General features: G+C 38.4%; 1 protein-coding gene across 1 annotated transcript in view; it reads left to right on the top strand.

The window, feature by feature from the left end:
* Positions 1-12,974, top strand: part of TMOD3 (tropomodulin 3) — a 93,881-nt gene extending 80,907 nt beyond the window's left edge. Inside the window, exons 6-10 of the mRNA XM_052646944.1 lie at positions 1,361-1,491; positions 3,197-3,304; positions 5,965-6,108; positions 7,632-7,776; positions 12,940-12,974. Of these exons, the coding sequence (XP_052502904.1) occupies positions 1,361-1,491; positions 3,197-3,304; positions 5,965-6,108; positions 7,632-7,776; positions 12,940-12,974 (563 nt within the window). The remainder of the gene's footprint in view (positions 1-1,360; positions 1,492-3,196; positions 3,305-5,964; positions 6,109-7,631; positions 7,777-12,939) is intronic.
* Positions 12,975-13,857: the final 883 nt, after the last annotated feature.

The following is a 13,857-nucleotide window of genomic DNA, read 5'->3' as shown; positions in this document are numbered from 1 at the left end:
CTTCCTGCACCACCACCCACCCTCAGCCATGACTATTAACGATTTGGAATGTATCCTTCCTGACTTCATGTTATGCTTATGTAAACTTATATATGTACACATGTTATAAATAATCTTTTTTTTTTTTTTTTTACAAAAATGGGATCATACAAGAGGTATTTTTTGTTACTTAAGTTTTCAGTAATAGTACTGCTGGCTTTTTTTTTTTTTTGAATGCTTACCATGGGCCATGTTCTTCTGTGCACAGCTCTTGAATGTAAATTGTTCTCAATTCTCACAACAGTTAATAAATATTATTATCTCTAATTTGCCTATGAAGGAGCTGAAGTTTTAGAATGATGAAACTAGCTTTAATATCCCAAGAACTCAGTGGTGAGGATTTTAATCTATGCTATATAATATATTGCTTAGCAACATATCACATTTCCTAGTGAGTGCATATAGATTTACCTCATTCAAACATCTTTATAACATTTTTTTATGAATGTTCTATAATTGGCAATTCTCCTGGGTTTTTTGGGGGGTTTTTTTGCTCTTTATTGTGGAAATGTTCAAGCATACATAATAAAAGAGGGAATAACATATCCATTATCCTGCTTCAACTGTTTTTCACATCTTGCCAGCTGTGTTTCGTCCACTGACTGCCTCCTTCCCATCCGTTCTACTTTGTTCCCTGAAATATTTTAAAGCAAATCCTGTTTGTTTATATTACTTCACCCATTTCCATATGTGTCTCTCACAAAGGCTCTTCTTGTAACATAACCACAATGCCATTATCAAACTTAAAGATTTTGAGCAATTCTTTCATGTCATCCAATAATCAGTCCATGTTCAGATTTTCCGTATTCTCTCAAAAATATCATTACACAGCTGGTTTATTCAAATCAGGATCCAGAAGGGTCACACATTGCATTTGGTTGTCATTTTTTTTCAGTTCTTCTTAATTTCTTAACAGTTGTTAAGATTTTGTCATATTAGAACTTTATCTTGAACATTGCTAAAAGTAAATGGGATCACCATTTGTGTCAGCTTGTATCAGCAATTATATTTTTGTGATAAAGATATCTTGTAATACACCAGGAAGTAAGAGGCAGTGAAAATACTCATTTTTGAAGGCTGATACGTTGCAAACAAATTAAATGTTGAATTATGCTTGGTACTTATATTCAGTAAAATTTTATTTCAGTGCTTTGTATGTCAGCACATAAATGATCTTTTAGAAATTTGGGGGAAAAAACATATAAATTAGTTCTACTGAATGTGTGTGTGTGTTTGTGCTATGTGTTTCCAAGTTAATATATGCTCTCATTCTAATAGTGTCAATCAGTGAAATGCCTGCTCTTTCCATTTGTTACTGCAGATGTGGTAAAAGGGGAAAAGATTCTTCCAGTATTCGATGAGCCCCCAAATCCAACCAATGTTGAAGAAAGTTTAAAGAGGATTAAAGAAAATGATGCTTGTCTTGTTGAAGTTAATTTGAATAATATAAAGGTAGGTGTGATAAGCAGGCAGAAAACTGTTTTGAGTTGCTTTGACTCAGTTGGATCTAGGCTGAGAGCTGGGTAGTTTTGATATAGGCTGATCCCTTCTACTTAATGGTGAAGTTTTTACTTCTAGTAGTATGCTAACAGAGATTTCTTCGATTTTAGAAGTTAAGATGTAACTATTTTCTGATTTACTTTTTAAAGGCTATCATATATTAATAGAAATATAAACTCTGCAGATGTCTATATGTCTTGGGCTTCCGAAGTACTGCCCTTTTATAATAGCGTTTTAGTCTTTCAGTTTTTGTTTTTTTAATCAGGTCCCTTGAACTATAATGTAGATGTTGTGAAATTCTCCCTGTCTAGTGTGCACTTCTGTGAGTTAAAGCAAATGCATACAGTTGCGCCACCACCATCAGATGTAGAACATGTCACACCCCTTTGTCATCATTCCTGCCACCAGCTCCAGCCCCTGACAACCATGGATCTGTTTTCTTTCCATTATCGTTTTGCTTTCTGCAGAATTTCATATAAATGGAGTCATATAGTGTGTAGCCATTGAGTCTGGTTTCTTCGCTTAGCATAATGCTGTGAGAGTCATCCGTGCTGTTGCATGTCTCAGTGGTTTGCTGTTTTGTTGCTGAGCAGTATTTCTTTGGATGTGCCGCGGTTTGTGTGTCCATTCACCAGCTGATAGACTTAAGAGACTTAAGAGTTGCTTCCAGTTTGGGATAATTGTAAATAAAGCCACTATACACATTCACATACAAGTTTTTGTGTGAATATGTGTTTTCATTTCTCTTGATTACACACCCAGAAGTGGGCTTTATAGGATCTTACTGGAATTTTTAAAATGCAACTCTTCCATGAAGTAAAGAAAGAAGAAATGAGTTAGGAGAGCATAGGGATAATTAATTACCAAAGAGTAAACTCAGATGATCTCTTAGGTATTATTAGCCATTGCATAATAGCCTTGTTACAGATTCCTCATTTTCAATGTTAATTTATCTGAATTGAAGGCAGAGAGAACATCTGGAAATTACAGGACCCTAGGGAATTAGACCTCTGTGCTCTTTCTGTGGGTGTTCCTTCCTGTGAGTGGAGGCAGGACAGCCTTGGAAAAAGCTAATGTGCCTAGTTGATCACTAATCTTTTTTTTTTTTGATTTAGTTCTCATGTATCTTGGTCTCTAAATCAATAGTAATGATCTGAAAATAACCAGGCTAGAGGAAGTTGAAGTCTTGATACTAAGAGGAAAAACAGATGTCTCCTAAAACTGTCTCTTCCTCATTTCAAGTTAATCTCTCTTAACACCTTACAGCTTGTGACTGAGAACAGTATGTCATCTGCCTCAGAAATCACTATACGTAGATTCCCACATCTTTCTCTTTGTAGAAAAATGGAACCATTTTAAATACTCATAATACAAATAATTAAAAAGAGAATAGTGAGAATTTTCTTTAACCTCGTGCTAGAAAAGCAGTGATGTATGCTTTGCTCTATGCCAACAGTTTGTGCAGATATACCGCACTAGAAAAGTCAAAGAGATGAGGTGGCTGAGTTGTTAGTTTTCATTTGTAGGCCAGCGGTTATATGTTACATAACTTCTGAGTACATTTTAAGCAAAAGAGAAAGTAGAGATGTCTTTGATTATTGGACTGAATTTACTGAAAACTAAAATGTAATAATGTTTCACATTTTCGTCTTTCAAGAATATCCCAATTCCAACCCTGAAAGATTTTGCGAAGGCTTTGGAAACCAACACACATGTGAAATATTTCAGTCTTGCAGCCACCCGAAGCAATGACCCTGTTGCTATTGTAAGTAAGCTGTGACTAATAATATTGAAATTATGACTGTGCAATACCAGGATATGTTACAAAGGTGATTAAACTGGTTTTATAAAAAGATGTATTTAACTGTACTGCAATAAAAAATAAATAATTTTAGTACAGTTTAAAAAATTCTGTGTTCTAAGAGCTACTGTTAGTAACCATGATGTTCAGCAGTCAATAAAAGCAAGTATCAGTTTAAAAAAATTTTGTTACTCTTTTCAATTTCTGATTACTCACTGTTAGGCAATACGTTATTTACTATCCTTTTATATTTATTTTTTCCATGTATTTCCCTTCTTTGAAAATTTTAAAACATGAATGGAGTCATGCAGTGTAAGCTGTTCTGCAACTAAATTTTTTACTTTAGTATATCTTAGAGGTCTTTTCATATCAGCATATGAAGTTCTACATCATTCTTTTAAACCTGTAGAGGGTTCCATTTATGGATCTACAGTGTTGGATTTTTATCGATGCTTTTTATGTGTCTGTTGAAGTGGTCATGTGGTTTTTCTCCTTTATTCAATTAATATATATTACATTGCTTAATTTTTGTATGTTTAGTCAGTTTTGCATTTCTGGGGGAAGTCCCACTTGACAATGATATAAACCCTTTTCTTCTTGACTTTGAGGGTATCAATCCATTTCATTCTCCTCCTACCTGCTTGGACATTCTTCCTCTGGTCCCTAAACTGGATCCTTCTCATCTCCCCAGCATCTGAACCTCTAAATGGCTCAGAGCTTGGCCCTAGTCCCTGTTCTTTTTCTTCATCTACACTCACTTTCTGGGTGATCTCATTCTGTTTCATTGCTATATATTATCCATGTATGCCAGTGACTCCCAACATTATTATCTCCCCTGAACTCCAAACCCATGTTCAGCTTCTCCTTAACAGCTTTACTTGGATGTCTAACAGACGTCTCAGACCGAAATCCCAAACCAGACTCCTGACTTGCTTCCCATACCTGCCTCTCTCACGCTCTTCCCTATCTCACTAAATGGGAATGCCATTCTTTCATTTGCTCAAGTCAGGATAATAATAATGGAGTGACTTCCCTTTCTCACAACCTTAAATGTATATCCCACTCTGTCTTCAAATATTTCCTGTATATCCAGCCACTTCTCACCATCTTTACCACCACCACCCTGGTCCAAGCCACTGTCTTCTCTAATCTGGATTATGGCAGTGGCCTCCTAACTTAACTGCATGCTTCCTCGTTACTATCCCAGAGCCAGCTCTTTATACAGCATCACAAGTGAATCTTAAAACTTAAATGATTTCATTCCTATACTCAGAAGCCTCCGGCAGATCCCTGTCTCACTAAGTAAAAATCAGATTCTTTCAGTGGCCTAGTAAGGCCTAAGCTGAGGAGACTCACCTCCTTTCTTGCTGTTTCTTTCATTTTATTCCTGCTGTACAGCCTCCTTGCTCCTATTTCCCTAAAGATGCTCCACATAGTTTCACTTCATCACCTAAATTATTTGAGTCCTTGCTCAGATGTCCCCCTCCAGGGGCGGCCTTTCCTGAGCCCTGTATATAAGATAGCAAGCCAGCTCTTCCCCCAACATTCCCCATCTACCCTGCTTTGCCTTTTTTCCCTCCTCTATAGCCCTTTTTACCATTTGACATTATGTTTTGCTTTCTTATTTATTATCTGGGCCCCCCACTAAAATGTAAGTTCCATGAGGTAGAGACTTGTGTGTTTTACTTCAGAATCTATAGAGCAGTGCCTATCAAAAATAGGCTATTGGTAACATTTTAATAAATGTGGGTATGGATAGATGGATAAGGAATTTACCTCAGGTCACATGGCCAGTTGTTGCTAATAGGAAGTTCAGGAGTATAGATACCTGCCCCAAGTTCTTTATAGTGTGGCTGCCCCTGTTGCCTTTAACGACTTTAAGTTTGATCTTACCCCATGTTCTCTGGAGTTTGGCCTTTCTTTTGACCCCTCTGCAGGGCTGTATTAATAATCTCACATTCATATTCTTCTGTTACCCATCTCCCCAGCCCTTCTCTTTCCTCTCTGCTCACTTAACAGGCTTTGTTAATTATTCAGTATAGTGTTTATTAAGCACTGGGTCAAATGCCTAGCACTGCCACATCCTGTGAGAAATTGTAGTGCAAGCAGATGGAAGACACTGTTCTCTGAGGTGGTGAATATTTAGTTAGGCCCTTCTTTTCCATAGTTCTTGTGCTCTAGCAGTTCCAGTTATTTGTGTCCTTTCAGTTCTTGCTTTGGAAATTAGTTCATAATTTCGCCTCATTTGGGCTTCACTGTAACCTAGCTGCAGCAGGACCCAAGTAAGAAAACTTGTTCCAGAGACATTGATGAAGTTATTCCTACACAGAGACTGAGAGAAAGTCTGAGAAACATGGGAGAAAGAAGCAAGAAGCAGAAGCATGAATAGCAGTAGAGAGTGTTACCAATAGAGAATTACACATGACAACAAATTTAAAGTTTGTGACCAAGTGCATGTGAAAAGTAGATACATATGAGATCTGTGAGGTGGCCTGTCAAGCTTAAACAATCTAATAAGAAACATTAAGGCAGCTGTATTGATTTATGTATTTCTTCAGGCTTGTTCAGTGTTTATTTACCAGGTGCTATCAAACTAATCTCCAATTATTTTCTGTAATTTCCAGGCTTTTGCAGATATGCTAAGAGTGAACAAAAATTTGAAGAGCTTAAATATGGAATCCAACTTTATTACAGGAGTTGGGATTCTAGCACTGATTGATGCTTTGAAAGAGAATGAAACCCTGATGGAGCTGAAAATTGACAACCAGGTCAGTGGTCTACAGCAGCAGCTTTGAAGAAGCTGCAGCCCACACTCCCTGCAGAGCTTGGGGACTCAGGAGGCAGGCAAAAGGAAGGCTTTCCAGGGAGCCCTTGGGAAGGCAAAGGCCTGAAAAGGGATGAGACCTTTTGGGGAATCCAGAATCTTAATGTATAGAAAGGTATACAAGCAGCTCTCTCTGGTTGGTCTGGATTGAGATCGCTAGTGGTTTTGAACTAGAAGGATTCTTAAAGGTGACAGTCTGGCCTCAGAGTTTTCAGTTCTTAGGTAGCAATAGCCACATAATAACCTTTTTGTGGCTATAACATGTCAGTCCCAGACACGAGGTGAACAGAATAGTTCATGAAAAACAGAAAACTCCAGTATCCAGGGTACCCTGAGGGCACAGCTTCTATCCAGCCACATTGGGTGCTGACCCCCTAAGATATTGCTGGATCACCCAGAGCCAGATGCACTTTTCTTTAGAGAAGTAGAGAAACACATGTTAGAAATGTTTCCATCCAGAGTGTAGTTAACTAAAAATAAAACAACATATACATTTGACTGAAATACTTCAGTTTATTTTATTTGAAAAGTGACTTCAGTTATTTTTTTTAAATATGTGGTAAATGTCTCCCTCAGTTCTTCAACATAAATAAATTTTGTAGATTATGAAGATGGAATTATATCTTCAAATTTAACCAGAATACTATTTAATCAATGTTTCCAATCTTTTATTGAAATTTAATTCACATACCATATAATTTATAGAGTTGTATAACCATTACCACTGCCTAACTCCAGAACACTTCCATCACACTAGCAGTCAATTCCTATTCACCTCTCCCACCAGCCTCTGGCAGCCACTGATCTACTTTCTGTCTCCATGCATTTGCCTGTTTTGGACAGTTCATATAAGTGGAGTTATGTAATACGCAGTCTATTGTGTCTGCTTTCTTTCACTTAGCAAAATGTTCTGGAGGTTTATTCATGTGGTAGTATGTTATCAGTATCTATTCTTTTTTTATGGTTGAAGAATCTATTATATTTGGACACTTTCCACTTTTTGGATTGTAGAAATATGTTGCTATGAGCATTCAGGTGCAAATTCTTATGAATATGTTTTCATTTCTCATGGGTATATACCTAGGAGTGTAATTGCTAGGTTACATGGTAACCCTGCACTTCACTTTTTGAGGAATAGCCAAATTGTTTTTCGTAATAGCTGCACCATTTTACATTCCTGCCAGCCTATCTGAGGCTCCTAATTTTTCCATATATCTTGCCAATACTTACTATTGTCCATCTTTTTGATTATAATCATCCTAGTGAGTATGAAGTGGGATCTCATTGTAATAATCCACCTTTTTTTTGATGTCTATATGATCATACACTAAACTTTTTTTTTTCTCTTATATGTTGTAAGAATTGGGAAGATATTTTTAAAGAATCAGCATGTACATGAATGTCTTAGACTTGGCTTATATTTTGAACTAGCTTATTAATACTATTCTTTATTTCTAATTATTCCAGAGGCAGCAGCTGGGGACAGCTGTAGAATTGGAAATGGCCAACATGCTTGAGGAAAATACCAATATCCTTAAATTTGGATATCAGTTTACTCAGCAAGGACCCCGAACCAGGGCAGCTAATGCAATAACAAAAAACAATGACTTAGGTAAGACATACTTAGTATGAAATCAAAATTCTGAACAGTAATATTAAGCTAATGTATTGGAGGAACTTTGTTTTTAGTAAGTTTTTACACAGGATTTGAAGTTCTTTTAATATTGACTGAATGAGAGTTCGGTTTAAATGAAGTTGTAGTGATTATTTAGGTTAGTGGATGAGAACCTACTTCGTAGCTTTTAGTGAAATATGAAATAGTTTTCTACAACAGATACTTTGTTTCAGTTATAAGTTGCCTCTTGGAGCTATTAAAACAAAGATTTCAACATTATAGGAAAATTTTGCCCTTTTGATCAAACCAGAAAGTTTCACCCTTTTACAAATTCAGTTTCACACAGTGATATATAAAATAGTTGCAGTTTTTGAATTTTAAGTTTGGTGTTTCTTACTGAAGGGGCTTCCGTGGTAGTTCAGACCATAAAGAATTTGCCTGCAAAGTGGGAGACCCAAATTCGATCCCTGGGTTGGGAAGATCCCCTGGAGAAGGGAATGGCTACCCACTCCAGTATTCTTGCCTGGAGAATTCCATGGACAGAGGAGCCTGGCAGGCTACAGCCCATGGAGTTGCAAAGAATGAGATATGACTAAGTGACTAACACTTCTCATTGAAATATTTTTTAAATGCATGCAGAGAATTAAAATACTTCTTTTTAAAAAATTAATTTATTTATTTCAATTGGAGGCTAATTACTTTACAGTATTATAGTGTTTTTTGCCATACATTCATATGAATCAGCCATGGGTGTACAGGTGTCCCCCATCCTGAACCCCTCTTCCACCTCCCTCCCCATCCCATCCCTCAGGGTTGTCCCAGTGTACCAGCCCTGAGCGCCCCGTCTCATGCATGGAACCTGACAGGCAATCTATTTAAAGGGAGTCACATTCCACTGTGATGCAGTTCTTTTAGGCCTCAGCCATATTTGCGTTTGCATTTTTAAAGATTTCTGGAGCAGAAAAACCTTTAATCCAGATCACTGTGAAAAATATTGGTTCAGACTTTCTGTTCTTTGATGACTGTAGTTTCTCATAGCAGATTTTAGCCTCTTTTCTTTTTTTAAGGGAAATTTGGTGTGTGTTGTTTATTTTAGATGTAGTTTGGAAAGTATGCTGATTATTTAGTATTTCTTCGTTAGTTACCTTCTATTTTTTACATTTCAGGAATTTAAATTTTGCCTTGTTTTACAGCAGTGTTTCTCAAGTCTAACTGAACTTCACAGTTAGAAAACCTTAAGAACATATACCTTATTGGCTCTAAAAAGTTAGTTTTTTACTTACTAGGTTATACTTCATTCTAATAATCTATTTTTTCTAAGACTTTAAACTTTTGAAGGTCAGGGGCCATGTGTATCTTTTGAATCCACAGCTTTCTTTAAAACCACGTCTGACAATAGTAGGTACTTAATAAAGATTTATTAAGTAAAAAAGAATGTAGTAGAATTTGAATCCTGCTCAAAGTGGAATTTTCTCGTAACTAAACAGCTTTCCTGGGACCCTTTCCCAGAATGGGAGATAGCAGAGAGGAAGAATGGAGAGGACAAAGGGAGAGAGAGTGTCTCCATTCGTTCTCTCCTCTGAAACCACCTTAGCTTTCCTGGGATCCCACCAGCATCCTTGTAGCCCTAGCCATCTGTCACCTATATCCCTCCTAGAGAAGGTACCAGCAGCCGTCTGGCAGGAGCAGCACAGCGAGGGCCTGTATGTGTACAGCCCTGCATGTGGAAGGGGTGCCAGCCTCTCAAGGCTCAGCATTTGTGCCCTTCTGCATGCATGTTGTGGCAGGTGCTTTGTCCAGATCTCTGTCAGAAAGGAAGGCCTGGTATCAGAGCAAGACTTTTGGCAGATGGAAGATGCAGGGAACAGATGAAAACAGTTTCCTGGGCTGCCTTCTGTCAACACTGAGAAGTTAAGGAGTTGTGCATAGGCGTGTGTAAGAGGATGAGGCCATGTGGTTGGACACAAAGCTGAGGGCGAACGGCTTTGTGCTGGTAGCTCTCTAGACAAACCACGTGCCCTCCCCACGCTGTTTCATTCTGGTCCAAACCAGAGCTTCAGACACGGGTCTCAGGCATGAAATGAGAATAAGGACACTCCTGGAGTGAGCAATTGCATGGATAGAAGCTCAGATTTGGGACTAAGCAAGTTATTTATATGCTGAAGACAGCCTGCAGATTTTGAGAATTGACTCTCATAACAGGATGCAGAATCCAGAATAAACTTTGCATAAGTACTTGCTATTTGAAGCTAACAGAATGAAAATAAAATGCTGCCAGCGGATTAAGAGGGAATACTGATAGGAGGCACTAAAGTTACATGGTCAGGAACTTAGATTTGTTTGGAATTTATGTGGAGGTATTTGAGAGCCATTTTAGGCCACTCACTGAGTGCATGATTAAAATGATGCTTCAAAAACACGATTCTTACTACTGTTCTACAGATGGAGAAGAAATGAAATCAGTTAGGATTTCTTGGCAATTGACTAATCATGAAGTATGGAGAACTTACGTTAGTGGAGTGGGTTTTGGAAAGAAATTGCTGAAGAATTGTGAATAGGGCCAAATTTATTAGTCTCTCATCTGTAGGCTGAACGGAGGAATCGCTGCGGTAACACGTGGGCACCAGTGAGGAACGGGGGTCAGGAGTGGCCCTCTGCCTGTCTTCTGCTGTCCTGTGCTCACAGCAACGGCAACCTATCTTCCCTGCACCCTCAGCTGGTTTTACTTTTTACCCTGCACTTTGATTTCTGCCTGTAGATCAAGATGGCAAACCTAAAGACTGTTTTCTTACAAGCATTCTAGTATGTGGTAACTGGGCAGCGATATCAGAGAACAGAACTTAACAACTTGTACAGCATCTCTGGGACATATAATTTTCCTTCAGCTTGCAAATGGGGCTGTATCCTAACTTTAGTGTCCCGATGTTGATAATGTCTCCCTCTCTCATTGTTTTCTTAGTCTCAACTTTTCATTGAAATAATCCTACCTACTCGCCATCTCTCCAGCTAAGAAGTATCACGGCTATAACAGCAAAGAGGTTATATGGTGTATGTGCAACATTTGATTGAACTCTGTCTTATGTTCCTATCTTGACACTCACTATGTAATCAGTTTTCTATACTTTGTTCTATCTGTCCTATCGATCGTTTTTAATGTGCATTTTTAAAATAACATGCATTTTAACATCTGAAATGGTCTGCCAATAACATCCAAACACTACTGCAATTCAAAATTTTCTTGGAAATGTTCTACTTTAAAGAATGATATGATTTGCCTTTCAGATATATCTGTGTGGTTCAGATATCTATATACATGAATTAAGTTTGTATTTGCAGACTCAGTTCTCCATTTGATTTCTTCCCCTAATATTTCAGTAAACTTGTTCTTTGTTAACATGGGCAAAAATCAGAGTTGAGGTGCACACAGTTAAATTAAGTATATAAATGTTCATGGGGACCTGAAACTGCAGCCCTCCTGGTTTTCATTTTCTAGCCAGCGCCCAGCCAATAGCTGGACAGGCTTTTATGCACATCACTTGATTGTCCGGTATCATCTCTTAAAGCCCAGTGAACAGAAGCCAGCAGTCAGAACGACATGAGAGCAAGACCTGTAGCCTGGCCAGGAGGCCTGTGCACCTGTTGGCTTTTCATTCCTCTGTTAAAACAGCCAGTTCAGGCTGCACAAAGGCAGGTGCCTTCTTGCTTTTTTCCACAGAAGAGAGTATAGAAATTAACAGGCCAACCATGTAACTTACACAGAGGAACTTAACTTACTGGTAAGAGTATCAAAACCAGTTATGTGTACATGCAGATCCTCTAACTTTATAAAGGCTAAATTGGCTTTCCTCACCCCGAAAAGATGGCTGGCCTCAGGACCATTCCTTAACCCCACTGAATGCTTTCTATATTAACACGATACTAAGCAGCCTTGGGGCTTCCCTGGTGGCTCAGAGGGTAAAGCATCTGCCTGCAATGCGGGAAACCCGGGTTTGATCCCTGGGTCGGGAAGATCCCCTGGAGAAGGAAATGGCAATCCATTCCGGTACTCATGCCTGGAAAATCCCATGGATGGAGAAGCCTGGTGGGCTACAGTCCATGGGGTCGCAAAGAGTCGGACATGACTGAGCGATTTCACTTTCAAGCAGCCTTGAATTGCACAGCCATGAGGTTCAGGTGTCACTATTCTCCTGTTACAGAGGATGAGTTGAGGCTCAGAGAGGTTGCCTTGCTTGCCAAAGAGCACACTACAAAAAGCAGCAGGTTCCCACTCTGTTGCTGACTCAATGGAGTCAGCAATAGGAACTGGCCCAATGCTGAGGAGCCCTGAGCTGCCAGCTCTCAGCAGATGTTCTCTGGTGGCTGACAGGTGAGAGAGAAGGTAGCAAGATCCTGACTGAAGACTTCGCCCTGCTGCCAACGAGCGTGGCCTCGCAGCTCAGGGTCTCCAGCCCATGCCTAGGCTGCGCACCCTCAGACGTGCACCTCTGTTTACTCTGCTAACTGTGGGTCAACCACTTTGACCTCCCGCGTTTATGGTAGCCAGAGGTGACACCACCATATACTAGGGTCTAAGATCTTCATTACTTTGCATTTGTTGTATTCTCAGAGCCCCAAACTGGCTCATTTTGTAGGAGATAAGAGAAGGAAAATTTGGAGAGCAGTAGTAGCAAGTCACTTACCTTTGAAACTTTCAAAAGTATTTTTGGTATGTTCTTTCACAAACTAAGGAAATAACGAGAAGGGCATGCAAATTACCTTTAATACTTTCTAATCCCAGCTGCCTGTGTGTTATTTCAAAATTTAATATGTTACCATTTTTAATGGAGGTATAAAATTTTTTAATACATGGGTGAGACAGGCACAGTGAGTTGAAGGTGACTGCTGACCATTCTACTGTGCATTTCTAATGTTGCTGTTGTATAAGCACAGGGGAGCTTAGCTCCTCAGTTCTCAGCAGGTAAGTGAACATAGTAAAGGATATGAGTTTTTTATTTTAATAATAAAGGATATGAGTTTTTATTTTAATGGCTTTGTGAACTGCAAATGAACAATCCATTTTTTTACAACTCTAACTGGATTGCACAGAAACTTGTTTGTTACAAGCAAATGAACATTGTACAACCTAACAGGGATTTCTAACGTTCTTTCTTTTTCTCATAGTTCGCAAGAGACGAGTTGAAGGAGACCACCAGTAAGTCTGGCAACCTGTCATATTTGGAAGACGTTGAAAGGTCTTCAGATATCAGATGTAAAATTTTCCTGGGTAGAAGGGAAAAGACTGGAAATTTTTTTTTTTAATTACATGTATCTTTTTTTTCTAGTTTAAGGTTGTTACCAGTTTCAAACTGCAAAATCAATAGTAGGTGATATTTTGTATACTAAAGCATTATTTCTCCTAAAATTGATTTTAATTTAGCTTAATTAAATGTTTTGTGATGAGTTGGGTTAAAAAAAATACAGTTGTAAAAAAGTTTAGGAAGTCATTTATGTAGAATAATATGAAAATTTTAAGGACCAATATTTTCTAAGTCAAAAAGGGACATTGCTGATGTCAGAACTGCTGTCGTACTTCTTAGGTACAAGGCACTTCAAAGCTTTCCTCCTTCCATGGCATGGAGACTTTTCCATGTTTTCTAGAACACACACACTTCTTTCTTGCAAAAAGCAAAATGCCAACATCTTAAAACAGATGACTTAAAACTTGGTCATCTGTCTTAGAGTCAAAGCAGGTTTCCAGGTGAGAGGAAGCAGTCTCCTATGCCTCCCCAACACTGCACCTGTCTGAGGTGTCTCAGCACCTACAGTTTTTTTAAACAAAGTCATCATCTTGGCTAGGTTACACACTTTGTTTAAAAAGTAGCTGTGTCTAAATTCATTATAGGCTTTCATTTTAATAATGTGGGCATTATTAAATTTTTGTGAAAGTTCATAGTAAAAAAAAAAGAATCTGAGTAGGAAAGCTATTTTCTTCCCTGTAAAAGGCATACAGCTAACTCTGTTATTCAAGGTTTAAAAAAAAAAAAGCTGTTGTTAAACACATGAAATCAGACTTATTAAATGGTGGAGATTGTCTCAGGA

The sequence above is a fragment of the Budorcas taxicolor genome, chromosome 10 (genome assembly GCF_023091745.1).
Source record: "Budorcas taxicolor isolate Tak-1 chromosome 10, Takin1.1, whole genome shotgun sequence".
NCBI classification, from domain to species: Eukaryota; Metazoa; Chordata; class Mammalia; order Artiodactyla; family Bovidae; genus Budorcas; species Budorcas taxicolor.
This window is presented reverse-complemented; position numbering and strand designations above follow the sequence as displayed.